General features: G+C 36.9%; 3 protein-coding genes across 4 annotated transcripts in view; all 3 read left to right on the top strand.

Annotated features, from left to right (window-relative positions):
• The window catches only part of myo15ab (myosin XVAb), a 66,660-nt gene extending 60,530 nt beyond the window's left edge, over window positions 1-6,130 (top strand). Inside the window, exons 69-76 of the mRNA XM_055056521.1 lie at window positions 1,479-1,556; window positions 1,636-1,732; window positions 3,566-3,726; window positions 3,815-3,948; window positions 4,344-4,477; window positions 5,169-5,302; window positions 5,418-5,558; window positions 5,638-6,130. Coding sequence (XP_054912496.1) covers window positions 1,479-1,556; window positions 1,636-1,732; window positions 3,566-3,726; window positions 3,815-3,948; window positions 4,344-4,477; window positions 5,169-5,302; window positions 5,418-5,558; window positions 5,638-5,739 — 981 coding nt within the window. The 3' untranslated portion in view covers window positions 5,740-6,130. The remainder of the gene's footprint in view (window positions 1-1,478; window positions 1,557-1,635; window positions 1,733-3,565; window positions 3,727-3,814; window positions 3,949-4,343; window positions 4,478-5,168; window positions 5,303-5,417; window positions 5,559-5,637) is intronic.
• Window positions 6,131-7,806: 1,676 nt separating this feature from the next.
• On the top strand, window positions 7,807-16,709 carry alkbh5 (alkB homolog 5, RNA demethylase). The gene is made up of 5 exons (XM_055056532.1): window positions 7,807-8,083; window positions 8,356-9,111; window positions 11,324-11,404; window positions 11,488-11,610; window positions 15,863-16,709. The coding sequence occupies exons 2-5, from the start codon at window positions 8,399-8,401 to the stop codon at window positions 16,008-16,010; spliced, it is 1,065 nt and encodes a 354-aa protein (XP_054912507.1). The 5' UTR covers window positions 7,807-8,083; window positions 8,356-8,398; the 3' UTR covers window positions 16,011-16,709.
• Window positions 16,710-18,525: 1,816 nt separating this feature from the next.
• mief2 (mitochondrial elongation factor 2) lies at window positions 18,526-26,415 on the top strand. 2 transcript variants are annotated; one of them, XM_055056530.1, is made up of 8 exons: window positions 18,526-18,672; window positions 20,200-20,353; window positions 21,810-21,975; window positions 22,077-22,174; window positions 22,920-23,096; window positions 23,236-23,399; window positions 24,557-24,709; window positions 25,365-26,415. In XM_055056530.1, the coding sequence occupies exons 2-8, from the start codon at window positions 20,216-20,218 to the stop codon at window positions 25,864-25,866; spliced, it is 1,398 nt and encodes a 465-aa protein (XP_054912505.1). In that variant the 5' UTR covers window positions 18,526-18,672; window positions 20,200-20,215; the 3' UTR covers window positions 25,867-26,415. The 2 variants fall into 2 exon arrangements, with proteins under 2 accessions (XP_054912505.1, XP_054912506.1); XM_055056531.1 differs by lacking the exon at window positions 18,526-18,672 and adding an exon at window positions 20,703-20,774 and having other exon boundaries at window positions 20,240-20,353.
• The last annotated feature ends 796 nt before the right edge of the window (window positions 26,416-27,211 follow it).

Genomic DNA, 27,211 nt, shown 5'->3' with positions numbered 1-27,211 from the left:
TCATTATGCCTTTATCTGTGCAAACTCATCTTTGTTCTGAATGAGCCACAAATCTCTTCACAGTACCATAATGCTTCGTTTTTTGTTAAATATCTAATGTTTTCATACCTTTTCATACGGCACCACACTATCCGATGATTTTCATCAGCAGAGAGATTCTTGCTTGAAACCTGTGGCCTGCTTAATAATGTGAAACATCCTTTTTAAGTAGATTTCCTTTCACCAGACAAACTAATCAACCAGCTCTCTGAAATTAATTATAGTGATTCAAAGAGCCCTGATACACTAACCATCTATAAATTTAATAGCACAACAAAAACTTTTATGTTTATGATACTTAAATCCAATTTGCATAATAATTTTGAACAGGGTGTATAAACACAATTGCGTATTATTATTTATTGCTAGTGGAAATTCGTTTTTAATGGTTCACTATATAGCCAATGAAAAAATATTTTTCTTTTTTTTTTATTTAATTATTCCAAGTTATGTGTTTAAAAGGAAGAATTGACAGATAAATATAGCAAAGTTTCTAAATGTGTACTTTTATCAGACTAGTCTTTTTAAGCTTGGAAACAAAGGGAACCACCCTAAGGACACACCACAGCTGTGTGTTGAAAGCCTTTTCTAGAGCAACAACATACATGTGCACTATTTGGGCAACCTAGTAGAGCTGGTCTGTTGTCCTGTGGCCTGGATGGAAACCACACTGCCTCCCCCAAACATGAAGTGAGGTTGGACTATTAGCTGCACTTTCCTCTCCACCATCCTGACATAGTCCTTGCTCGGACGGCTAAAGACGGTTCGGTAAAAATTGAGGACATCAGTATTAGAAATTATGTTGAAATTGAACTTAAAGATTTAACTGATCATTTTAGCACTCACTGAAAATCAATCAGGTAATGGCTTTCAAAAAATAAACGTAGGTTTATTAAATGGCCAAATTTGAATGAATCAGATGACTTAGAATATAAAACCAGTCGTCCATTTTAAGAAGAAGTCATACCCACAGTTAGATTTTGTAATTAAACAGGTATCAGAAGATTTGATTTTGGGAAAGGTTGTTGCTTATTTATTTTCTGTTATTTATACCAATTAAAATAACAGTTAGTGTGGATTTTGTGCAAACTCATTGGGGGCATGGAATGCTCTTTAATGAAGAGTTTTTCCAAATAAATAAACAGTTTTCTTTAGTTGCACTAAACAAATAACTACCTAAACAAATTAGTTGTTTTGATTTTGCCTAAATTTGGGCTTGAAAGTTGTTTTTAAAGTTTATTATGACCAAAGGGACATGAAGATAAATGAAGAGAAGGAAAAAGAAAAGTAAAATTTGGTCTTCTTGTGTTTTTTTTTTCATTATACATTCACTTCAGCACCAATTTTTATAGCCTTATGGTGCTGCAGTCCTAAAAAGTGAGTCATTTCTAGCGCCTCTACCACATATATCATGTGAATGTTTGACTGTGTTTCCTCAGGCGGGACGCAGTTCAAAACGTCAGCTGTTTCTCTTCCCTGGAGGCATCGAACGCCATGTGAAAATCAAAACTTGTACTGTAAGTTCTCAGCAGGTGATGATCAGTGTGGTGCATTAGTGCGGGCGGGCTGGGATTGACTGATGTATCTGTTTTTCAGATTGCCCTGGAGGTGATAGAAGAGTTGTGCTATGAAATGGGATTACATACGCTAGAAGCCATCGAAGAATATGCCATATTTTTAGTCACCAACAGAGGTATGCGAAGTCAGATTTCGATTTAAAATGTTACAGAAATGCCTGAAAGGAAACTAGACAGGATTTCTCAACAAATAATATTTAAATGTAGTGTGAAATAAAAATAATTGTATGTTATTTATTTAATTAGATTTTAAAATGTCATGCGAAATGATTTACATCCACCTATAAAATAGCAAACATATTTATAGGTAATGCAGCAGTTAGAAACCTTCTACAGCTTTTTGCATGTTTCCACTAATATGCTTTTTTTGGTGGGATGAGCTTCAAGTCTTTGAGAATGGAAGGCCTTTTTCCATCACCCTAATTTTTGGCTCCCTTCAAAGATTTCATGTCAGATTGAGGCAGGACTCTGGCTGGGCCAGTCTGAAATGTTGACATAATTTCCAGTCAGAAGAAGTGTGTTGGTAAAGTTAAAAGATTACTTACTCATTCTCCCATTTGTATGAATAATGTTGGGCTCAACTGTATATAATGAATTAATCCATTTGTCAGAAAAAGTCCTCTTTAAATATTCAGATTGTGAATTAAAAATAAGTGGAAAAAAGACAAATGAAATTTGTAATGGAGCTTCAGAAAGTCTGAGAGTTATTAATAAGTTTTAATTTTCGGAAGAATCATCACTTTTATGTCTTTTTGGATGTTATTGCATTATTTCAGTTTGACAATATGTGGGTGAAAACAACTAAATGTTTATAAACTGGAATGCTGTGAAGTTTGTACAAAGAAAATACAAAAGTCTTAATAATAAAAAAATTGCGTCATTTGACTTTCGATCTGACAGCTCCAGCAAAACATAGATGCAATTTAAACCCATTTAAATTCAGCAACTCAACAAACTTTCCATGCTCTTTTCATGTAGTAAACTATATTTATCACTTAAAAATTAGACTGAGTCCATAAGTCATAACTTATGACTAAATAGGAGAAGTGACACGATTTTATGTCATTACACTTAAAATAATATATGAATTTATTGACGTTAATGTCGAGGTTCATCTTGAAGTATACCTGTGCTTTATAATTTAAAATAGATTAAAGTCAAACATATGTTATTAATCTCAATGGGAAAATTAATTAAATTGTATACATACCACTGAAAATCTCTTTATCCTTTGGGTTATAAGTTAGGTTAATGTCTTACCTGCAGAAGACACATTTTTTAGCATCTTCATTTTGTATGACCACAATTTAGGTAGTTTACAGGGAAAAGCTCATGACTAACCAAAAAAGGGCCAAGACCAAAGCAGACTTCAGTCTTGGCAAATTAAAGAAAAAAATTAAAAATGTAGGTGAGACCCTGTAGATACAAAGGAGTCAGACATATGTCATATTTATACAACATAAACCAAAACTAATAATGAAATACAGAGGAACAAAATCCCAAGAAAATAATCTCATTCACTCTTACCTAGTTCACCACCATACAGATCTGCTCACTGTATCGCTAACCTGACAAGAATGGAGCATGTTTTAATAAAAATGAATTAATTGGAAGTATTATTATGCAAACTCTTTGTATGCTGAATCTTTGTATGATTCATGACATAGAATATATATAAAGCATGCACAAAGCTAAATTTTGTTTGTAACTTGCATTGCTTTCTATTCTAATTTTTTCTAAGTTTTTAGTATATTTATTTCTATAACAACCTATCATGCTGAAATTCTGGATTCCTCCATGAGACCACAGATGGATGACACTGTTTTGTTAGGGACAGCTCAGTCTGATGGTTCTGTTGGTTTCTGAGAAATTGAGAAATTCCTACTGCAGTAAATATCCAAAAATACATGAAATAACAAATCAATTTCTGTGTAATTGGGTGAGCTCAGGTCAGAGTGTTCGACCTCTGAACAAGAATGAGTACATCCTGGACGTTGCCACAGAGGCAGAGTCAGTCGACTCAGGCTACAGTCTGTGGTTCCGGCGAGTTGTCTGGACTCAGTCGCTCAGGTTCGAGAATGAGCTGAGTGTGGCCATGCAGTATAACCAGGTACTAAAAATCATTTTCTCCCACTCCATGCATATATTTGGTCATTTGTTGTTATGTATGCAACTCAAGTTTTGTGAATATTTTTCAGATCCTTCCAGACTACCGAAAAGGCCTGCTAAATATTCTCTCACATGGAAAAGTGAGCGATCAACAGTTCCACCAAATGTCAAAGCTGGCTGCTTTGCAGCATAGAGCAAAGGACAACATCTATACTCCCAGCATGTGAGCAATAAGACTTATTTCCAAACATCCCAAAAGTACTTTTTAAATGTTTAGTATAATCTTTTGGTTATGGACATAGTCCCTTTCTAAAGTCTTTTTGAGTCTCCGAAATATTGAAGTTTCTTCTTGTTTGTTTGTGAATAATTTAAAGCGAAAGATTGTGACTTTAATGTACTTGGAGGAGTTCAGTAGCCTAAATGGGCTGAGCTGTTGTGATTCAACTGGATGTTTTTTTTTTCACGCACTGTCGACTATAAAAAAGTTGTATATTTTGTCACAGAGCAAAACACAAAGCAGCTCATTGAGTTGCATAAAACAGTTTTTGAGAAATGTCAGAAGCCACAGAGCGAAGCAGCTTTCGTTTATCTGACGTTTTTTTGTCCTTTGTCTTCCAGACACGAGCTATCAGAGTACATTGCCGCACCTCTCTTCAAAAAGCAGCCCCCACAGCAGTGGGTTACCATGGCAACGCAGCACATGCAGCAAGTGCAGCCCCTGAGTGCGCATCAGGCTAGGTCACAGTTTCTTGGTAAGATCCCTTTTCAAGAGAAGAAAATGCAAAAATATAAATAAAACCATAATGCTTTCACATAGCTTAAATATGAAATATTTATAAGTTATAAATGACTAAACACATTTTTTTTTGGACAGCTGACTTCAATTTTACTAACCACAGCAAGCCTGTAAAGAAAAACTCAAACGCAAACTTAACATCAGTATTTATTTTTATGTTTAAACTTACTTTGTTATAGTAGTTATTTTAGCCAAACAAATCAATGTTTGGCTAAAATTTAACTAAAAATAATTTTATAATATTTCTGTTGACTTGGTAAAGTAATCCTGTGAATAAAATTGCTCTAAAGGGTAGTGTTATTGTTGAAAAGTCCAACAATAAAAATCCTCCCAACTTGGGAGGATTGGAAACAAAAGTAAAGAGTAATCTCAGTAGAGGGAAGGCGGTGCAGCACAGGAGGACAGAGCCACATGGTTTTAGTAGTTTTATTGTTGTGCATATCTTAGGCCTGAACAAAGTTTCTTTTTACATTTGAGTCTCATAGAAGTTTTTTATATCCATCAATTGAACCTACATGGATAAAAGTTGGCCTTGTGGTCCTAAAGTGGTTTAGACAAACAAAATCTTCATCAACTTTAATTATAAAGTACGTAAGATAATAATAATGATTCTGTTCCCTTTTGTTGCTTTCTGTCTGTCCATGCAGGCCTGATCAGTGCGTTCCCCATGTTTGGTTCCTCGTTCTTCTACATCCACAGCAGCAGCTCTACCACCTTCTATGCTCCTTGCATTCTAGCTGTTAACCCACGTGGTCTCCACTTTCTGCACAAAAACACACATGTAAGAACCACACACACATTTATCAGTGTGTGATTGGCTCATGGCATCATTTACATGAGCCTGGGAGAAAAGTTGTCCTCTCTTGTCAGAGTAAAGTCTGATATCTGTTCTGCAGGAGCTGATGGTAGCCGTCCCCCTTGTGGAGGTGCAGGGCAGTCGCACCCAGAGGCCCGGTGCTGGAACCAGCTATCCGTATGTGGATATAACTGTGGGGGATATGAACACACAGCGGGTCATTCAGCTGCAGCTGGAGCAGGTGTGGTAGCAGACAGTGGATTTGGTAAATTCTGGTGTTTGATACTTGGTGCTACAAGGCTGGCTGGTTTTCTCCACAGGGTCTGGAGCTGTGTCGAGTCATTGCCATGCAGGTTGAAAATATGATGTCTGTGAGAGAAAAGAGGCTCACTCTGCCACCCAGCGAAATCACCATGCTGTGATGTGTGCACATGTTTCATATTACCGTATCCACAAAGTTTCTGCATATGTACATGTAGCTACCTCCGCTCTCCTTCAGAGATCTCCTTCAGTGACATGGGAAATATCAGGAAGTCATTCCAGTTTTTACTGGATTATTTCTCTGAAGTTACAGAAAAACACAATTGAGTGATAAATTTGGATCCTCCTTCTTATTCTTTGTGAGAATTTGTAGATATATTCACTGTTGTATTTTCAACAGATATCTTTGGCATCTTTAAATGTTTTATAGTTAATCAGTTTTATGCATTTAAGTTATTTGTATGATTGGTAATGATTTAGAGATAAAAGAGTTAATATATTTTGTAAAACAAATATTTTTTCAGAAAAAAATAAAAGCAGGAATAGACCCACTGACTTGCTCATTAAATCTAATGAATGATTTTGCTCTATTGTTATTTACATTTTTTACAGAAAAATGTAGCATGACTAAACCATATCTCAGAGTTATCACATAGAAGCTCTAACTATTCTCCCACAGTTCCAGCAGATTGGTTTGGCAACATGATAATTTAGGAGAACCCGTCTTTCTTCACTTCAGATAGCTTCAACACAGTTTCTAGCAGCTGGAGTCTGTTATCCGAGAGGAAGTCAGCCAATACCAAAACAGCTGAGGAGAGTTTTATGTCTTCAGAAGGAGTTGGGTTTATACAATTTGAATAATTTTATTGCCACATTTTTAATATTATTTACCATGATGTAAATCTGCTGTTTTACACGCAAAACTTATATTAACAGTGTTGAGCTCATAGCTGTTATGCAAGATTCAGTTACTGCTGTGACACTAAGGAGTTTAAATTTTCTGATGATCGGTGGCAAAGCCTCACTTTGTTGCAGTATGAAGAAAAGAACACATTTGCTAATACAGTCTTGTGTAATAAAATTTTATAATTTGTTTTTTTAATATTATAGCTAAATGTACATAAAAGAACATCAAAGACTTGCATATGCTTTCCAAGATTATGAAGCAGATTAATGATATTTGTAGGCATGTAGCTACAACATTGAGTAAAAAAATATAAAAAAAGATTTTTGTTGATTCAGTGTTGAAATAATAATTGAAAAAAATATTTTGGTGATATTGTGTGTTTTCAGGATGCAACCCATTTGCCCCGTTATGTTGTGAAGTGAATTGTATAATCTTCATATTTCATAAAACACAGAAAAGAAGCTTTGTTTCTTTTACACCTACTTCAAGATGGAAATTGTGACACTTCAGCCACCTCTCCCAGGATGACAATAAAGTAGTGAAAGAGCAAATAAAATTTTTGACATGGTTACTTTCTTCCTGCTGGGCTTTGTTTTAATTTTCGAAATAACACAAAAAGACTGGGGGAGATATTAAAAATCTCAAAAGCATATTGAGATGCTTATATTTGTTTTGTATATCTATCTGTAAACTATTGTAAACTGAAATTTCTAAACTGTTCCTGTACTTACTGAATAACTAAATAAATAAACCATGTCTGGACAGACTGATGGAACTTTTAGATGTTCAATATTGATTCATCAATCAGCCATCCATCCTATGATTCCATTGGTCAACCATTCTGCTGCTATTGTGGTGATTTATTTTTGTAATGATTCCCTGTTCTTTGAGCATGAACGCCTATTTCTACAAAACTCTCTTTGAAAATAAAGTAGGGAACTCTGGCTTGGACCATTGCAAAAGGCAATTTTTCAGTCTAGACCAGCGACCACTCCACAAATTTCTGACTTCAGTTAAGTTTGAACTTTTGCACTTATTCTAAAAATTGGCATAAAAGGACAAAGAACTCTGACTATTTGAATATTTCTTCACATATTCATGAAAATGTGCTTCACCCTAAAGATGTTTTGTAGCATAACATCCTTTGCAATTTTTTTAGACAGATTCGTACAATTAATAAACCAGAAACAAAAGCTAACTTTATTTTCTAAGTCAACTGTATTGGTGACTCATAAGCGGGACAAAATTAGCAACATTGAATTTGGAACCCCGGGAGTCCCTCCCACAAATCTACAATGAGCATGCGCAAACCCTCCTCGGGTTACACGAGTTTATTTTCAGGCTTGTACTTGGAGACTGACAGAGAAGGCATATTTAGCTTTGTGCTCATTTAACAATATAGTTTCTGGCTCCACTTATTTCAAGTGTCATTGGAAGAAGCTCAAAAATATACAAATTGGAAATTTCGGTGGTGACATGTCGCTGCGTGTCTTGTCAGTATTTCCAGGCGGCGACGGACTGGTGAAGCCAGGCTAGCCGGGCTAACAAGCTATCAGCTAACACCGTTAGCCTCTTCTCTGCCTTAGCTGGACTCAGTGGTGATGACGCAGTATTTAACTTTTTCGTTCATTTCTGAAATACGGAATATATGAAATGTAAAAGAATAGTTACTAAAGAGTAACGCTTCAAAGCAAAGACTGAGCTAGGAGCCATAGCTAACATGAGCTACTTTTGTGCGCTTGTTGTTGCTATGCGAGTTAATTGACTCTTGTAATTTTATTCAGGTCTAGTTTGTCCATAACAAACAAACTGTTGTAAAATTGTGCTGAAATGCAGCATTGAGGCTAGTTTTTTTTGTGTGTGTAATTAGGATCCTTTATTTTTGCAACGCGGCGGTCATTGTTTTGGGCGACATGGCAGCCAGCGGATTCTCTGACCTGAGAGAGAAGCTAAAGTCCATGACTCCACACCGGGACGACTACGAGAACAAATACCAAGCGAGTAACGGCAGCGGGAAGGGTCGAAAGCGGAAGTATCGAGAATCGGACGACGATGAATACGAGCACAGCGACGATAGTTCTGACCTCCGAGAGCAAGAAGCCCGCAGGGTCAGGAGCAGTGTCGTACAGCTGAGCATCTTCACCCCGGAGGAGTGCGCCCGCATCGAGGAGAAGATCGATGAAGTAGTGGCCAAAGCAGAGTCTGGACTGTATCGGGAGCACACAGTGGATAGAGCGCCCCTCCGGAACAAGTACTTCTTTGGGGAAGGGTACACGTACGGAGCTCAGCTGGAGAGGCGCGGACCGGGTCAAGAGCGGCTGTACCGCAAAGGAGAGGTAGACGAAATCCCGAACTGGGTTCATGAGCTGGTGATCAAGCGGCTGGTGTCCAACGGGGTGATCCCCGAGGGTTTCGTCAACAGTGCCGTCATCAATGATTATCAGCCAGGTGGATGCATAGTGTCCCACGTCGATCCCCTGCACATCTTTGCACGGCCTATTGTTTCTGTGTCCTTCTTCAGTGACAGCGCGCTGTGCTTTGGCTGTCGCTTTCAATTCAAACCCATCCGGGTGTCAGAGCCGGTGTTTGTCCTGCCTGTGAGGAGAGGGAGCGTCACAGTACTGAGGTGAGCATGCTCACCTCATTTATCAGATGTCTTCATGTATTGTGTGTGTTTTTCATTTTTGTCCCCTTAGAATCACAGATTATGTATTTCATTGAGATTTTAGGTGTTGAATTTCTTCTGCAGAAAGTCAGTACAGGGAAACCTTCATACATAATTATGGAATTAATGTCTTCTTTTTTTGTGGGAGCAGAATAGGAACCTATTTGATTTTTATTTTCTTTAGAAATATTACGATTTTCAAACAAATGTTTTATTCTCAGAGTGGAGGGGAAGAAAATTGATTAATTTCTTTTGACATTTTTGGTCTATAAAGTCACAACATTCATAGTTTCTTTTAAGATGGACAGTTTAATCCCATTAGTCTTTATTTTTCACAATGTAGCATCAGGCCATTCTTCAATGTTTTTATATATGTGCCATATGTTTGTCCTTAACTTGATCTTTGTTTTCACATTAGCTCCACTTTATACCAAACTAACCTTTAGCTGCATAAAATAAATGTTTTTTTATTTTTGAGTAGCTTATTATATAATCGTATTTTTTACTTGAAATTCATTATTAGTTTATTTTAATGTGTATTTTTTTTTTTTTTTTTTTTTTTTTTTTTTTTGCCATCTTGGCTAATGTTAAGTGCTGAAATTCTATATCGAACATTTGTGAATACATCAAATTTTGCTCTGTATTCAACAAGTCATAACCAAACACATCTGAACATTCAAATATCTCCAGCAATGATTTTGGAAAAGAAAAATACTTACTCTGTACATTTAAAATCGATTTGTTTTGTTGTTGTGTTACACAACAACAACAAAAATGGATACTGTGATATCATGGGATATGTCAGAGATAGATTTAGGGATGGACACAAATTGTTGGAAAGAAGTTCTATAAGTAAAATGATCTCATATTTGATTTAGCACAAGTGCTAAACAGTGACCAGTTCTGCCAGTTTGGATGTCAAAGTTGTGACACAGGGGCTTATCGTCCCAATTCTGAAATTTTTGCATGCTTACAACCTGCGCACTTGTGTGCACTTCAATTGAGTGAACACTTCATAGAGGGTGGCATGGTGCCATTTTGTAGTTTGATAGCAGCAATACAATTATCTTTTTATTCCAAAGTTTATTAAAGATGTCATCAGCGGAGAACTGGTCCATCCAACCTTACAGGAACCACAGAGGAGTAAGATGAAGATGACAAGCCTTGAAAACCACGCATTCGAATGAATGTGTCACCATGGTGTTATTGTATTTACACCATCTCCATACTATAATATGAAGGAGCATGGTTTAACCTTAGTGTTCATGGTTGTCAGACACTTAATATGATGAAAGAAGTAAATGAAGCCTCAACATAATTAAGGACTTAGACAAACAGGAGAGTTAAGAACCTCTCTCAATGCGTTTGGATCATGTCTTCCTCAAGACAAAAGAAAGGAAAGCCACAACTTTTAGCCTGGTGAACACCAGCCCCTTGTTTCATTCTGAAGGTCTGGGCTCAATATTGGGAAACGATTGCTTCCTGGAGACATGGACTGTGCTGAAGTTTAAAATTTTACCCAATTGCTAACATTTGCTCATGATGCATGTCATGTCCCTTACCAGAAATTTTCTACGCTGTAAAAATCCCTCTTTCAATGAAAATACAGAAGAGCTGATCCAAACGAGACGGCTGTTAATGTTATTTTAAAATTTGGAAGTGTGGTGGACACGGACTTGAACAGCTTCATTTACTTCCTCCGCTGCAATTTCTAAACTACAGGAAGGATCTAATTCTAGAACAGCGCAGAAAATCAACGTCATAATTCACAACTTCCCCTTCTATTTTCTGGTTGATTTAGTAGAAAATCGGCTACATACGAGACAATCGGGGTGAATGGGAGAAAACCCAGATTGTGCTGGAAGCCAGAATTTTTTTCACACAGAATTGAACAGGAATTTGAAGGGGAAGCTACAGAACTTTCAGTCTCTATGAGAAATGTTGCAAGAGACATACCATCAGTCAGTAGTTATTGTGTATTGTTCAATAATATTCTAATTTGTTAGATTCATATTTTCTTCTTTGAATTTTTAACCCTACTAAAATAAAATGGTGTTTGAGATTGTAATGTGACAATGTGGAAAATAAATGTATTGATATGTATGTATGTATTGATACTTTTCCATGGTTGTTGATCAGAGCAACAACAAAAATGTTTCTATTTCATTGGCAGTGGCTATGCTGCTGATGACATTACTCATTGCATCAGACCTCAGGACATCAAGGAGAGACGTGCTGTAATCATCCTCAGAAAGTGAGTTGGGATTCACTATTGTTTAAAAGGCAACATTTGCTCGGGTCAAATGGGCTTCCATTCAGAGCTTTGTCTCTTATCAGAACTAAACCTGATGCACCTCGTCTGGACACAGACAGCCCTTTAAGTTCGACTGCTGCCCTGAGACCTGCCCCTCTAAAAGCCAAACGCTCTCATCGAAAAGCAGATCCGGATGCAGCTCACAGGTATTTATACCCACTTATCTAGATGATCTCTATGAAGGACTGCAAGGATGAAAATAGTTTGCAAATTTCTACCCTGTTAAAGACCTTTGAAATGTGCAGTTTTGTTATCCATGTTCTTCAATTCAAATTCAACTGAACAATAATTTACTGATCCCAAAGGGAAATTAAATATCAGTGCAACTCATTTAAGTAAAGCGCTGCGGCAGATAGTGGTCAGAGGTTGGCAACCCAACATGTTGAAAAAGCCATATTGGACCCAAAAAACGAAAAACAAATCTGTTTGGAGCCGCAAAAAAAGTAAAAGCCTTATATAAGTAAAAGTAAAAGCGTTATATAAAAGCCTTATGTATATAAGGCAAAACACACTCTAGGTGTTTATATTAGCGTATTATCAAAATGACTAAGTGTATACATAATTAGTATTCATGATTAAATATTTATTTTCCCTGCAATGCGTCCTGGAAGGAATGACGCAACACATGACTCTTCTGTTGTACGATGGTGCTTTATGTTAACCTTCTGTTACAATATGAATGCATTTACAAAATTAAAGAAACGCAATATAGAAATCAGATTTTTGATATCATTTTTATTATGAAGAGCGACAGGAAAAGTGTCATTTTTTTCCGTTTTTGGAACACGGAAAATCTGCCCCCGAAATGCAGTTTTCATAACGACGATCGCTCTTTGTAAATAATCACCGTTAAGTGTGTGATCAAAAAACAACAAACAGAGTAATAAAACGGCAGCCTTTTGAAATCGTAAAGTATTTAAAATTAAGAGTTTGAGTTCAATTTCTGTTCAAATGCCAAGCAAGTAAGTGCAACAGTAACACAAAGCAGCCATGAGCAACCCGACCTGAGCAACGACACAAAATAATATCTCTAAGTGTCATTCTAAATGTATAGGCTACTGATGAAAATTACTGTATCGCTTATTTATGTATGTTTTCAGTTTTTTATTTTTTTCCAAAAATTTGTAGTTTCGGCTTTCATTGAGGTGCGCTCCGGAAAGTACGGTACTCTTTTAGTTGTCGCTGCAGAGCGAACATTCAGGCAATTCTTCCACACTGGCAACGAATGCAGATGATTCGGTCCAAGAATTGTAGAATTGTTTCTTCTACACATTTTTATAGCATTGGAAAACGTTAAGAATGATTGTGTCGTGTTTGTCCTCCTACAGAAACCATAATAAAACAAAAAATATATTTCCCAGCCCCATCTTTTCCCATTTTCAAACATTTTTGATGAAGCTCCAAAGAGCCACTAGGGCAGCGCTAAAGAGCCGCATGCGGCTCCGGAGCCGCGGGTTGCCAATCCCTGATAGTGGTGGTTGTAGGTGGGAAAGATGTCTTGAAGTGGCAAATCTGAAGAAGCCTCTGACTGAAAACACTATTTACCCGAGACAGTCTCATGTAGAGGATGGTCAGGGTTGTCCATAATTTCCTTGATTTCATGAAGAACCCATCTTTCCATCATCATCTCCATAGTGGTTCCAGAACGGAACCAGTCTTCTTTATCAGGTTGTTGAACCTTTTTATGTTTCTGGCTCTGATGTTGCTGCTCCAACATTTGACAGCAGCAGGGATGATACTCTCAACAACAGACTGTTAGAAGATCTGCAGCATCTTGCTGTAAACCTTGAAGGATCTTAGCTTCCTCAGGAAGTCCAGTCTGCTCTGTCCGTTATTATAGACAGTTCACTGTTTCATCTCCAGTCCAGTCTGTTGTCCAGCTGAAAACCGGGGTATTTATATTCCTCAACTACCTCCACTTCTTCTTCCATGATGGAAATAGGATTTGATCTAATCTTGTTCCTACTGAAATCGACAATAATCTCCTTTGTTTTGTTTACATTTAAGATGAGATGATTGTTCACACCATGACACAAAGGAGTCCACCAGATCTCTGTACTTTGCCTCTTGTCCATTTCTTAATCACCCACCAGCTGCAGAGTCTGTTGTGATTCAACGAATGTGATTGTTGAGGCCTCCACCTGTGTCTTCTGGAGTTTGATAAAGCAGATCAGGCTGAATTGTGATAAATGTTCTAGAAAAATCAAAGAACATGATACTCACAGTGCAGATGTTGAAGCAGGGGTTTGTTGAAGCAGGTGTATGACGGCGTCTCCGACTCAAAGCAGTCAAGCACATATCAAGGGGGTCTTGGTATGTGCTAGTCTGCTTACTGAGATGGGCCAGCAGGAGTCTCTCCTTCATTTTATGGGTTGTCAGGGCAACAGGTCTATAATCGTTGGTAACTGTATTAGTGATTATTTGTGATGAGTAGATTTGATCAAATGTAGAGATAAACAAATAAATAAAAAATAATAATAAATGTAAGGCATTTTTAAGAATCTTATCATGAACTGTATTTTCATTACTTGATATTTTAACCATTTGGCTGAGTTGACTCTTGTGAAATGTTGAGATTGACTCCAGATCAAATCAGAAGAACTGAGTGGTCTACTGGTAGATATGATTTATTATTTAAATAGTCGCATGTCTTTATTCTACACAGTGAAAGACAATAGAAAATTATTAAAAATCATAAGTTATCAGTTTGGGTTTGTGCAAATTGTTTTTTGTTTTTGTTTTTTTATGGCCAAAACAAAGTGTCACAAGTGACCAAAAGTGCAAAGATAAAAAGTAACAGTTTTCTTTAAAACCACTATTTTTGATTTATTTATTTATTTATTTATTTATTTATTTTTTTATTTTATTTTTTTTTTGGGAAGGCTATAATCCATATAAACACATTCCTGTAAAGTTTGTTTCAATTATTCATACAAATGCAATGCATACAGTCCAGTCATACTGAATGATTGTTGGAGTAGACTCCAGATTTTAAATGGGTGAGAAAAAAACTTATTTGGTGGTGTTAAACACCCTGGTTTTGTTTCACGGATAGCTTTGTACCTGTGCAGTAGGGGAGGTGTTCTAAACCTGAGTACAAAATAAGTTTGTTAAAGATGTCCTTTAAAGGAAACAAGTTATCCAAACTAATTTGCCCCTGTGTTAAAAAGCAATCCACCACCTTGTTGAATCATGGACTAGGTTTTTCTACATTTGTATGAAAAATGTTTGGTTCAGTTTCCTGAGACCACAGCACTAATCAAGTGATTTTCTGTAGAATCAAAGAAAGCATTTGAATAGTATCTGATTCATAACTTGTAGTTGACTAAAAATGGGTAATTTCTTTCAATATTTTTAAAGTGCATATATAAACCTTTTATTACATACCGGTATTCTAAATGTATAATCATTTAAGATACTATATTGAACTGTCCTGTGGATGACTTAAAGTGTTTCTCTAGACCAGATCTTTTTTGAGGTTCCGAACCTACCAGTTTCATATGCTCATTCACTGAACCCTTCTTTAGTGATAAATAAAATGATGGGTTTTTTTCCAAATTCAAGACAGGTATATGTTTTTTTTTTTTTTTTACTGGTGCACAAAATGAGTCATGCATGAACATCACCTTGCTCAAAGAACAAAACTTACATCAACTGACAACAAATTACGGTATTACTTTATTCTGGCCCCAAAACAATATTTAGGCCCCATAAAAAAATTTCAGCCCCCAAAAACTTTATTTTTTTATTATTTTTTTTTTTTTTGCTATTTTACTAATTAACAATAAATTTGGATTTTTTGTTTTAAGAATTTAACATTTTTTAATAACATATTTATTTATTTATTTTTGAAATTTTATTTTTTTGTTGTTTTGAGTCCACAAAATACTTTTTTACTTTTCCCCATCTTCATCTAGCTTAAAGAAGTGTTCCAGGTGTAGTTTTGCCAGTGCGAGACTAGAGTTGCTCACCTTGGCATTGCATTTCATGCAGATGGGACGCTGACTCCCATCCTGTTCCGTGATGCGTGCGAACCCTTGTACATATTCGTCTGACCACTTTTTTTTTTGCTCGACATGTTTAGTTTGGATTAAAATATTGAGAAAGAAACTCCACAACGTACATCTACGACAGCCATTGACTACTGCGCGCACTAAATTCCCCGCAGCACTGATTAGCCAAGCGATGTCACATGACCTTCTGAAGCAAGTGATGGCCAAGCAGGGTGTGTCATCACGACTTGAAAATGTGTCTTTACCTCTGCAACAGAGGCTCCGCCAAACCCCTGAGACCGACTCCTCGAACCCCAGGGGGTTCGATCCAACCCAGGTTAAGAATCACTGCTCTAGACATATAAAAGTAGATTAACATGTGACTTTTTTCCCCCCTGCAAACCAGGCCAAGGGTTCTGGAGATGGATAAAGAGGAGAATAGACATCCTTCGCTGTCCCACCACCGTCACCATAGTGCCAGCTCAGAGAACTACCGGAGACGTGAAGAAGACCATGAGAGCTCAGGGCGCAAAGTCAAAATGAGGCGCCACTGACCGCCTCTTTGACAGGCACATTCACATAATAAAATATCCCTACTCCTTTATGTATGTCAGTATTGTAACCTTATTTGATCAGTTATTATTTTAACGGTCCAGTGTGTTCTGGTTCAAGAACAACCATTAGGTTTCAGTTTTGATTTGAGTCAAGAAAAGCTTGAGTGTACTAGCTTTTCTGCTGCTGTAATAGACCATAACTTACTCACTACAGTAAAAGTCTGTTGTTAAACAGTTTATTTAGTTTAAATTAAACATTTCTTTATGTTAATAGAGGAGCAGAAAAGGCATGTATTTTTTCTACCTTGAGAATTGAAAAGAACATGTACGTATGATCTTGTACAAAAGAATCCCAGTCTGTAATCTAACTTCATAATGTACAATACATTACTGTACAGTCTTTACTTGCAGGGCTTTCATGAAGACTGATTCTTTATTTTTGTGTTCTCGCCATTTAAATTTCAAATCTTTTACTTCTGTCAGTTTGCAATGTCAGATCTTCACTTTTTGTTCAGATTGCAGTTTAGGTTTGAGCAACAGGCAACTCCGTCTTGCCATTTAGTGGAAGTGGTGCAGGAGCAAAACCGATGCTTCATGGAAGGCTGCCACGTTTCACTGTCCTGTCTCAGTATAAGGTTGCTGTGTCATTTGACATGAACCATGTCATTCCTGTTCCTTAATAAAATTACTTTTTCCTCATTTTGGGACGTTTGAATTTTACTTGGTATGTTATTTGTATGTTTCCTGTCTGAAAACATATTGATGAAGAAATTACATTTTCACAAACTCACTTGCAGCTTGCTGTTTAAACAAACATCTGTTTATTACTGATACTCGTATTTGGGAAAGGTGTTCCTTAGCCACCGACTAGGTTTGTCTAGAGTTACGCATAAATAAAAATAATCTCAGGTCACTGGTTAAATTGCTTTCTAAAAATAGAATGGTGAAGCTCTGCTGCACTTCAGAATTTAGTTGAAGATTTTCCTCACAAACCAAGCATGGGATAAAAAGCCAAAAATGGAGGAGTGTATACACAAATGTCTTGTGTATACAAGACATTTGTATATCAATGTTAATGTATCTCTGGCTTGTTCTATGTTGAAACTCCAGTATGGGATCTTTGAATCAATTAGGAGCCAGAATTGTTTTAACTTTCTTTTTTTCTTTTTTGTGTATTGAAGGAGTTTGCTGTAATTTCTGAGTGTAACTTTGACTCAGCTTTAAATGTTTAGCTAAGTGGAATGTTTTAAATTTTAATAATGGAAATGACATTTTTTGTTTCTTCTATAGGATCTGCTGCAACTGGCTATCATTTAAGAGAAACAATAGTTGGAGTTCGTTCCTCAATCAGTTCAGTGTTCAGTTCTTGTTCTGTCCATCTAGGTCATTGTGTCATTGGACAAAGTAGAATAGAATAGAATAGAATACTTTATTGATTCCTAAGAAAAAAAATGCTTATTCATTAACAAGCTATAGTATATTAAATATTAATGATACAAATATAATCACAAGAGATTATGCTTATTAAATGTATGTATACTGAAGAGTGATGCAATAATTCCATGTGACTGAATGCAAATAAATAAATGACAAGCAGGCATATGTAAATATGTTAATTTATAAATTATCTATTAAGTGCAGATAAATTTTGATTAAAATTACTCAGATTTGGGCTTTGTAGAGTCTTATGGCTAGAGGCAGGAACGATTTTTTGTGTCGCTCTGTGGTGTGACACAAAAACAAGCCGCTGGCTGAAGATGTTCCCTCATCTGGACAGCACGTTGTGAAGTGCATGAGACATTTTTGTCCAAGATGGCTTGTATCTTAGACAGGATCCTAGATACTTCTCTCTCCTGGCCTCCTGGCAGTGATTAGAGGGGCTGGTTCATGGTAGCCTCGCTTTTGTCAGACTGCCCCAGGGCAGCTGTGGCAGTTATCCAGTATCTTGCTGCCACCAGCATTTGAGTGGGTGGATGACTGAATGTAGTGTGAAGTGCTTTGAAGTCCTCTGGAATTGATAAAGTACAATCTCCACAATTGGAGGCCATTTTTATTAACCTGGAACATTAAAAGGGCCCTCCAATCCAGAAAAGAAACAAAGGGCAAGGTGTATCTTGCTACACTATTAGAAACATCTAGAAATATTTTACGAATGGAGAGTATCAGAAAAAAAGCAGAGAGAAAAACCATAAGCAGTCTTGTTCTACCCTGATAAACAGCTCAGAATAAGGTACCAGGAGCCAGTGTCATCAAGGATAGTTGACTAGTCTTAAAGCTAGACATGGTTTCTGTTTTATGGACACAAAATTTAAAGCTTGTTCCACAGGAAAAAAAATCCAATTTTTCAGTTTGATCTGAAAATTAGAAATTGACAGTTAAAATTTGAGAAATGTGATTAGTAAGTCTCGTTTACGCTCGTTTGCGATATAAAGTTCTTACGGCTCACTGTAATACTATTGGTTGACCACTAGAGTTGGCTGCTGAGTTTCCACAAACTAAGTGAATTGAACACAAGAAGAAGTCAAAGCAAACAGCTGTTAGCGTAACGGCTATGACAGTCCATAAAATAACTTTGTATTTTTTTGTAAAAAGTAGCGAACTGCGTTTTTTTGAACACCAAACATTCATGGTTTGAGGAGCGCACAGCTCTCTGCGATAAGTGGTGAGTATTTTAAATGCCTTATGTGACTTGGTTGTCATTTAGAGCTGACGTAGCTAACTAGCGAAACTCGCTATCAGAAGTGGTAGTCGTTATTATTTGAAATGGGGATTAAACTGTAAAATATCTCTGTAATTTTAGAGCCAGGAAATGTTACTCATATCCAGAGTGACAGGACATGTCATAAAGTAAAATAAATTTTTGCTCTTCGTTGCCTTTTGAAAATGTTTTGGTGTTTGTCTGCAAAACAATACATCTGTTACTGTTACTTTTTATTCTCTGGTGCAGTTTGACCTCAAGCCTTGTAACAATGTGAAATTGAAATATGAACTCTATTTTGAAATATGTCGTTGCAGAGACTAAAACCTCATTAGAAAGATGGTTACATACATTTAACTCAGCTTAGTGTGACCTAGGCAACGTTGAGCTTTATAAATAGAGCATGCACTCTGTACTTCTGACCGAAATAGAGGCCACGTACTTCATAATCCAAAATAATGCTTCTAGCTTTTCGTGGATGTGTGGGCCGTCTCAATTTCTTCATACTTGTTTTTTTGTTTGTTTTTCAGTTTTATTTACGTTTCTGACATTTATACCAGATTATTTAACACTTGTATGTCCACAAAGATGAGGTCAGTAATTGATTAAACGCGTTTTTAAACTAAATTATCAGTCCTAAAACTATGATATTAGGTTGTATAACAATGCAGTCTAATATCACTGGTTGTATGTACCTTTTGGTAAATCAAAAGGTTTGACATGGGTGACTTCTTTTTGGTTTGATCAAAGTGTGTAATGAAGCAGCACTCTGATAAATTACAGTAAGAATGATATCACTTTATGCAGCTGTATTCTATCTCAGAAAAAAAAAAGCAATTCTGTTTAATGAATATTTCAAGCCAGAAGCCAAAACTAAGACTGGGCACAATTGAATATGTATTGGTTCTTGTGGGGTTTTTTTTATCCAACATTAATCAAAGAGCATTCCTCAATTATTTATTTCCAGACAACGTTGGATCAGTATCCTTCTTTAGCCCTTTGTGGACTATATAGGTTTTTTTAATGCACCTAATTGTCAAGCTTACAGAATTTTGCATTCCTGAACTAAGACTTGACCTTACCTCTTTAACATCTATGTGTATGAAAAGTCTAAGCTGTTTAAATTATGCCTAACAGGCTGTGTAGCTGGTGACCACAAAATAAATCACCTGATGTATACAGGTGATACTTTGTTCATACAGTGTTGTGGTCTACCATGACCCTGATACTGCTGTAAATAAAGCTGTATGGATGTGTGCTACTGAGATCAGGCTGATTTACCCCAAAATTGGGGAAAGACTGGCGTCATTATTTATCTAAAACTTAGTGAACAATATAGAACATATCATATTTATTATTTGTATGTGTTTGTTTTTATTTCTTTGTACTATGGACCATTCTTGTGTTAGAAATAAAGAATTATTGATTAATAGAAATGTAACTGTTCTATTCTGGCAGCTAATGTCCCATGTTTCTGTTTTTTTTTTCTAGTCATAGAAAACAAGCCATGAACTTCCAGGGCAGTCGAAGGAGAGGAGAAGATGGCGTTGCAATGGTGATTGACTTCCTGCTGTCCAATGCTCGGCTGGTTCTGGGAGTCGGAGGAGCTGCTCTGTTGGGGATTGCTACATTGGCAGTTAAAAGAGTAAGTGTTCCTGAGGTTTTTAGTGCCATATCACTACACCTTTACCAGTCTGTCTGTCATGCATCTGGAAAAGAAGGTACTTAGGAGGTGCAGAAATGACCTATGACTCAAATAATCAGGTTTCTACTTATGAATTCCATTGTTGTGTCGTTTTTGAACTTGAGTTCAGACCAGAACCAAAAGACCTCAGTGGTCTGGTAGGTTGATACAACAACAGCAGGTTTTTAATATATTTCTGGTGTTAATCTGTTCAGTAATATATAAGCAGAAGTATTTTAAAATCTATTCTCTGAGCTCCAATGTAAGGATTTTAGAACTGGTGTGATGTTCTCTATCTTCCTGGTTTTAGTGAGAATGCGAGCAACATCTTTCTGGATCAGCTGCAGCTGTCTTGACTGTTTGTGTGTCTCTGAAGATGCAGGTCAGAGTCCATCACTACACAAAGTCTTTGGGGTGTTCAGTAGTAGTTTCTAGCGGTAGTGTCTGAAGTTCAGCACTGACTCGATTGTTTTTCTTTACTTGTAATAACCTGAGTTAGTGGGATCATGTCGATATTGAGTAAGATGTGTCACATGTGATTTCTGTCCGATGATAAGTTACCTATTGACACAAAGAAATGCTGTTCTTTATGTAAGATTCACATCAGTCAAATACTGCACCAATCAGTTTTACCCAGCTCTCCAGTCACTTCAGTCAACAGTGTGAAATGCTGTGCTGACATCCAGCAGAACCAACATTGTGGCTCTTCCACAGTTCATTAAACTCTGTCTTCATGGAAACTGGACTGAGGGACATTAAAGCATTTTGTTGTTGTTAGGAAGCCATTTTACTGTTAAAACAGCTTTTTCAATAGTTTTACTGATGAATGGAAGGTAATTCTGCTGTAGTTATCTGTCCAGATTGTTCTTTTTAATCAGTGCTTTGAAAAGAATTGTTTTTAAAGCCTGGGGGGAAACACCTGATAAGAGCAATGAGTTTACCATTTGATTGAATCAGATCAGCTGCAATAACAGGCAGAAATATAAGAAAAGGTGTCGGTATGATAAATAATTGACAGGAAGTGGATTGAACTGGTTTATAATTTTTTCTAAGTTTTTTTTTGCTTGAATTTTTTATTTTGTCCAGATTGGTAGTGGGCTTGATATTGATGCACATATTATCCCTCTTAATTTTCTGAAATTTCCACATAAAACAGTTAGCTAATTAATTTCAGGGCCTATTAGTGTGGAGTTTGGATGCCAGAGTAAAGTCAGATAGTGTTATGACTACCTAGTTTTTCTAATCTAAAAAGCCATTTTAAACTTGAGGGAAACACACTTCTTTAGACTTTTAACAACTGCCCTTTTTTATATGAAAAGCATGAAACAAAAAGGAAATTAGTTTTCCTTTTTGACCATGATAGTTAGTGTATTTCATCTCTGACTACAGGACTAAAAAAATGAGTGTTTGTGTTTAGCTGATCGAGCGTGCAGGCCGTGCAGCAGAAAATGAGAAGGTGGAGCAGCAGATGGCAGAAAGCTGGGAAGAGCTGAGTTTAGTCTCTGCTTCTCCAACATTGCTCAGAAAGGGAATAGAGGGCGTTGTAATGAAGCACGTCTCTAAGGCGACTAAACTACAGACAGGTATGTATGATATTTTGATGACACAAAATGTACCATTTCTTGATTTTATTTTACTTTGTCAACTCACTGATGTTACATGCCAGCTATTTTCTCCTAACCAGCTGATCTCTGCCAAAACCTTGAAGTGTCCTCTCCAGAAGTTCAGCCTAAACATGAGGCAAAGTCTAAGAGGACCCAGCTTTGTGTGCTCACACTACAGGTACAGTTCACCTCTGATCTAATCAGAACATACACAATAAAATCAAGTCATAACATCTGCACTGTTGGGATCTGCTGTTTATGTTGACTCATAAAGAAGAGGAGTTTTGATAAAGCTTGCAAAATATGTATATGAACACAACCTAAAGAAGACTCAATTTTTTAGGTTGCACTTTTAGATGTTTAAAATGCTGCTCCAAAATAAATATTGAGCTTTTTGTAATCATTTGAAACTGAGCTAAAAGCCTCATCAATCTTTGTTGATTGTTGCAATCAACAAATATCTGTTGAAGTTCCTTAAACAGAAAAAATTTCTATCTGCGAAGTAAGAGTATTTCTGCTACAAAAGGAAGACATTCTTAACTTTGTGATCATTATGTTATTGATTATTGCACTTAACGACACACATACATAGATTAAATATTAAGCTTGTCACCATAATAAATTTTGATTTATCTTTAAACATTGTCCTTGAAAACAGTGGCTTGTTAGGAACAATTCACCAGACTGTAGACAATTTCTGGGAGAAGGAGATAAAAGCAATAAATCATGCAATTGGAAATTATTGAGTTTGTTTTAATCCAATTAATTGATTCATTGCTTATTATGACAGGCCTATGAAATAGTGCACTTGATGAATGAAACAATCTTAAGACTTGTGAAATTGTTTTTCCTTATGCTGTCTCTTGTTGAAGTATTGTGGTTGAAAGCATACATTGTCAAATATTGTCTTTGAAATGGCTCAGGAGCGTCTGCAGCAGTACTACTCCAGCAGGGTGGTGTTGACTCCACATGAGGTGGAGAAGGCTCAGTCTCTGGCTCTGGATATTTGTACTGAGATCCAGGGCTTTCTCCACAGCCGTCATCCGGACATGCCTTTGGGAGAAATGAACCTCGGAGGTTCTCTTCTGGATGATTTACAGGTAACTTTGCAAAAATTGCAATTTCTTCTCTTGTTTGGAGATGCAGTTTTTTATCTTCAAATACTAACTTGCAATTTTTTTTGTAGCATAGTGTTGCAAAAATATTCACAGACTGTTTTTAATGTGTGTTTATATTTAGGTGGTCAGTGCAGACCATGCATGTCTGCTGGTGCCTCTGCAGCTGGAGCCTTCATTATGGCGCCTCATTCCTGGGGAGGAGACGCTCCTAACACACCCTTTGCACTGGATGGTCCGACGGATCAACCTGGAATATTTCCCTAGAGGACGCAGTTACTGGGACAGGTAATCTCACACATATTAAGCAATGTAATGGTGTGTTGTAAGTAGGGCTATCAATGTGAACCTGTGCGATTAAAATGAACTCTTTAAGATGTTAATATTGCATAGTGCAGATTACTTATTTTGAGCTAAAGCCTCTATCCTGCAGAGGGCTACCTAGTTCACAGCAGCACATTATGAATTCTACACTGCAATAACCCTCAGCAAAAAGTTAGTTTTCAGCAACAGCAGACAGCAACTAAAGTTGAAAATGTTTAGCCAGCGTGTCACATCTACATGTATGAGATCAAACTTTTACATGTATGAATTATGCCGACTGGATGAGGACAAGAGACTGTTGCCTCGTTCCACAAGTTCCATAGGCAATGAATGACCACAAATTCCATAGGAAATAAATGGAGAGGAGCTTATAAATTAATTAAAACAAAATGACTTCCTTTAAACTTTTCTGAGTATTAAAATCCTGGAACACAGAGAATCTTCAGACATTTTTGGTTTGAGTCATAAAACATTTTCTTACACAGTTTTTCGAAACTGTGCATATTAGTGGTGGTTTTTTGATATGAGTTATCTGGGCAGTTGCCCAGGGCAGCATTAGAAAGGGGTGGGGAATCCGAGAACTAGAAAATAAAATATCCATTAGTTGTCTCCTGAGTAAGTTTGCTACTTCTTGTATGCATGTGTAGTGGAGAAAGCTTAAGTACAAGGAGAGTACATTACCTGTTTTCTGCTGCAAAAAAACAGATAACTGCTTGTCCTTTAATTGGGTGGAGTGCAGCAGAATGATTAGTTTGCTTAGGGAATCATTACTGCAAGAACCACAACTGGATTCATACTTGTATTTCAAGGTTACAGAGTTAGGCATAGTGATTAATCGTGATTAAAAGAATTGTTTTAGTGTGATTAAGCTGACTATATTTTATTAGTCGATTGACTGCAGTAGTTAAGTCTTAATTTGTAGTATCACAAGTTCTTTTGATTTGATTATAAATTCACAATAAATCTATCTTAACTAACCTAACCATAACTTGGTTCTTGTTAGCTTGTCTGTTTAGTTTTAGGATCAGTAAAATTCAGCTACTCAGGAGACAAAACAGGGGGATACTGCTGATGAATATGTTTTGTGTTCAGCTTGATATGTCTACCTTTGGATTTTGTAGGCACTTGGTGGGAGGTTACCTGTCAGCAGAGACTGTGGTGAACATGTTCAATAAGGCTGTCATGGAAACTGCAAACTGGCCGTCAATCAGCAGCACTTTGGACTGTCTGGTCAGACCGATCCTGGGAGGGCCTGAGCTGAGACTGGAGATCCGGTGTGTGTGTGTCCTTGATGTTTCAAACTTGCTACTATCATTCCATAGTAGCTTTTTCTTTGCTAACATGTTACATTTTAACTTTTCACTGATTTATTTTGTGAATGCTGAATTCACATTATGAATTGTTCTATATTCATATATTACCTTTAGGATTTCTATGCAGTTGCAAACTTTGCTAATGATGATATTCCAAAATAACAAAGCTTGGAAGTCTAAAAGAAGAAACTGAATTTTCTGCTAGCTGATAGATCTGCTTTCTCAGCAATGACAAGTATCTCACAGATACTGAAAATAGTTTTCATGGAGTCTTCCTCCCTCAATAACTATGTACACCCTGAAGAGTTTGATGGATTTATTTGTAAATATATTAAGAATGATACATTCAAAATATGTAGCCTTAGGTTATTTTCAAATGTCTGCCTCTAACTGGGCTTTTGATTACATGTGTCTGCTTAGGATCTTCACATTCCTCTGTGTGTGTGCATGTGTATGAATGCTGAATCCAGTGGATTGGAGGTGCAGTGTGTTTACTGGACAGAAAATATCTTATTTTTGAGTTGATCTAGCTGAACATTGACAGATTTTGATCATAAGTAGATTGAAATTGAAAAATGGTGAAAATGTTTTTACACCTGTTTTTGTGATCCTACAGGTCTGAAAGCGAAGCAGAGAGCACTAACCAACCGCTCTTCATCTCCATGTTGCCCATCCTCAGAGAGGGTGATGTAGTCTTGACTGCCCAGCCTGAGATCACCTCCCCCTGGGTAAATGCCTGGCACCTCTCCCTCTACCCTTGGGAGACTCGGCGCCTGGCCCAACTGGACGCCAGTGATGATGGCTGCCGCAGGCTGATGCTTAAAATCCTGAAGGCCGTGTGCAAACTGAGCCCACCTTTGCGACACCTCCAGGCCGCCCCACTAACCAACCTGATCCTGCACCTTAGCGACAGCGAGAGCGACTGGTCTAAGAACAGCCTTGATATCAGATTCCAGCATTGTATCACTGAGCTTATTGGTCATCTGGAGCAGGAGGCATTACACAGTTACTTCAAACCGGCCGTCAATCTGCTCAACGGTTTGTCTGAGGATCAAGTGGACCAGATGGGCTTTATGCTCTACTGTGCTGTGTCAGACCCTGACATATTGCTCATTTGACTGCCTGGACCTCCACAGAGATTCAGAAGCTCCTTTGATGCCAACAGCTGCAGTTCCTGTGACAAGACAGGTGACGCGTCTGCAGAACAACTGTCAGTATGATGATTAAACTGGGAAAAGTCCAAGCAGAAGACGAATTGTGCCAATGGACAAAATGAAGTACAAAACGTTAATACATTAGGATGCACCTCTGCTGCCAGTTTGGCTTTTTCTTGGTTATTTTTGCACATTCATAAATTAAATTAAAGGCTTCTGTTTTTGTTCTAACAGCAGTATTGCTCCATTATTTAAAAAAATCATTTGAATACTCTACCTATGCAGGACAGTGAACCTCTGTAGTATGGGTTTGGTTTGATAAATGTGTTTGATCCTCATTAGGATTTGTTTAATTGTATCTGAAAAACAATCATGCGCCAAATTTCATCATTTCATGTACTTAAACAATGAAACCTTTTGTGGGCATATCTCATCTGTGTTTTTGGTTGAGTGTTTCTTGTGTGAAACACTCAAGATGCGAGGATGAAAGCAAATAAAATATTAATGTCCTTATTTACCTTGTAATCTTGCATCATGTTTGCTGTCCATATCATGCTAGTATAGTAATGGTAATCAGATAAATAAACCATCTTCCCCAGTAACAAATGGTAGACTTAAATTTGTGTTAATATTCATGATAAAATTAAAATTTTTTAAGGTTACTACTTATTGTAATTTTAGGTTTTATTCTGCACTCAGTTCATTTCTATTGTTCCACTGACAACAAACATGTCTCAGGGATTAAGGGAGAGGTCATATTAACTTTGACGCAATTCCAGTCAGTCTGATACATTCCAATACTATTCAATTACAAACCGTTAAATTTAATCAAAAGTATATTATAACACTGAAATCTATTAATTGCTTAATCCCAGTTGATAAGAAGTTATTTATACAGATAACTGTATAAATGACATCAGTGAGTTCAAAAGATCCAATGACTTTGCAGCCCTTCAGTTAGAAAATACATATGGTGACAGGGAAAAAGTTCCACTGCTTAAAAAGAAATCTTCTGCACTACTTGACAATTGGTCTTAATGGGGAAAAAGATGAAAGAAACCATATTAAATGGCTAACCATGTCCAAGAAAGAAACACAGTTACACATGGAAATATTAATCCAAGAGTTTTCTGTGATTAGGGGGAAAAAAACATAAGCAAAGAGTCTTGAGTACTTTCAAGTACTCAAGAAAATAGGAAAGAGTGCAGTGAAGCAACATCAATTAAATAGGATAAATGCGTTATGGGAAAGATAATAGAGTGAGGAAAAGGGTTGACATGACTGAATTTTGGTGAGTCCTCCATTAAAA

The sequence above is a fragment of the Poeciliopsis prolifica genome, unplaced genomic scaffold (assembly GCF_027474105.1).
Source record: "Poeciliopsis prolifica strain line A6 unplaced genomic scaffold, Auburn_PproV2 SCAFFOLD045, whole genome shotgun sequence".
Taxonomy (NCBI): Eukaryota; Metazoa; Chordata; class Actinopteri; order Cyprinodontiformes; family Poeciliidae; genus Poeciliopsis; species Poeciliopsis prolifica.
This window is presented reverse-complemented; position numbering and strand designations above follow the sequence as displayed.

Bases quoted from the DNA above. Each gene is read 5' to 3' on its own strand.
- alkbh5 (XM_055056532.1), top strand. From the start codon at position 8,399: ATGGCAGCCAGCGGATTCTCTGACCTGAGAGAGAAGCTAAAGTCCATG. The intron at 9,112-11,323 runs GTGAGCATGCTC...TTTCATTGGCAG, and splicing joins GGGAGCGTCACAGTACTGAG to TGGCTATGCTGCTGATGACA. The intron at 11,405-11,487 runs GTGAGTTGGGAT...GTCTCTTATCAG, and splicing joins GCTGTAATCATCCTCAGAAA to AACTAAACCTGATGCACCTC.
- mief2 (XM_055056530.1), top strand. From the start codon at position 20,216: ATGAACTTCCAGGGCAGTCGAAGGAGAGGAGAAGATGGCGTTGCAATG. The intron at 23,097-23,235 runs GTAACTTTGCAA...GTTTATATTTAG, and splicing joins CTCTTCTGGATGATTTACAG to GTGGTCAGTGCAGACCATGC. The intron at 24,710-25,364 runs GTGTGTGTGTGT...GTGATCCTACAG, and splicing joins GAGCTGAGACTGGAGATCCG to GTCTGAAAGCGAAGCAGAGA.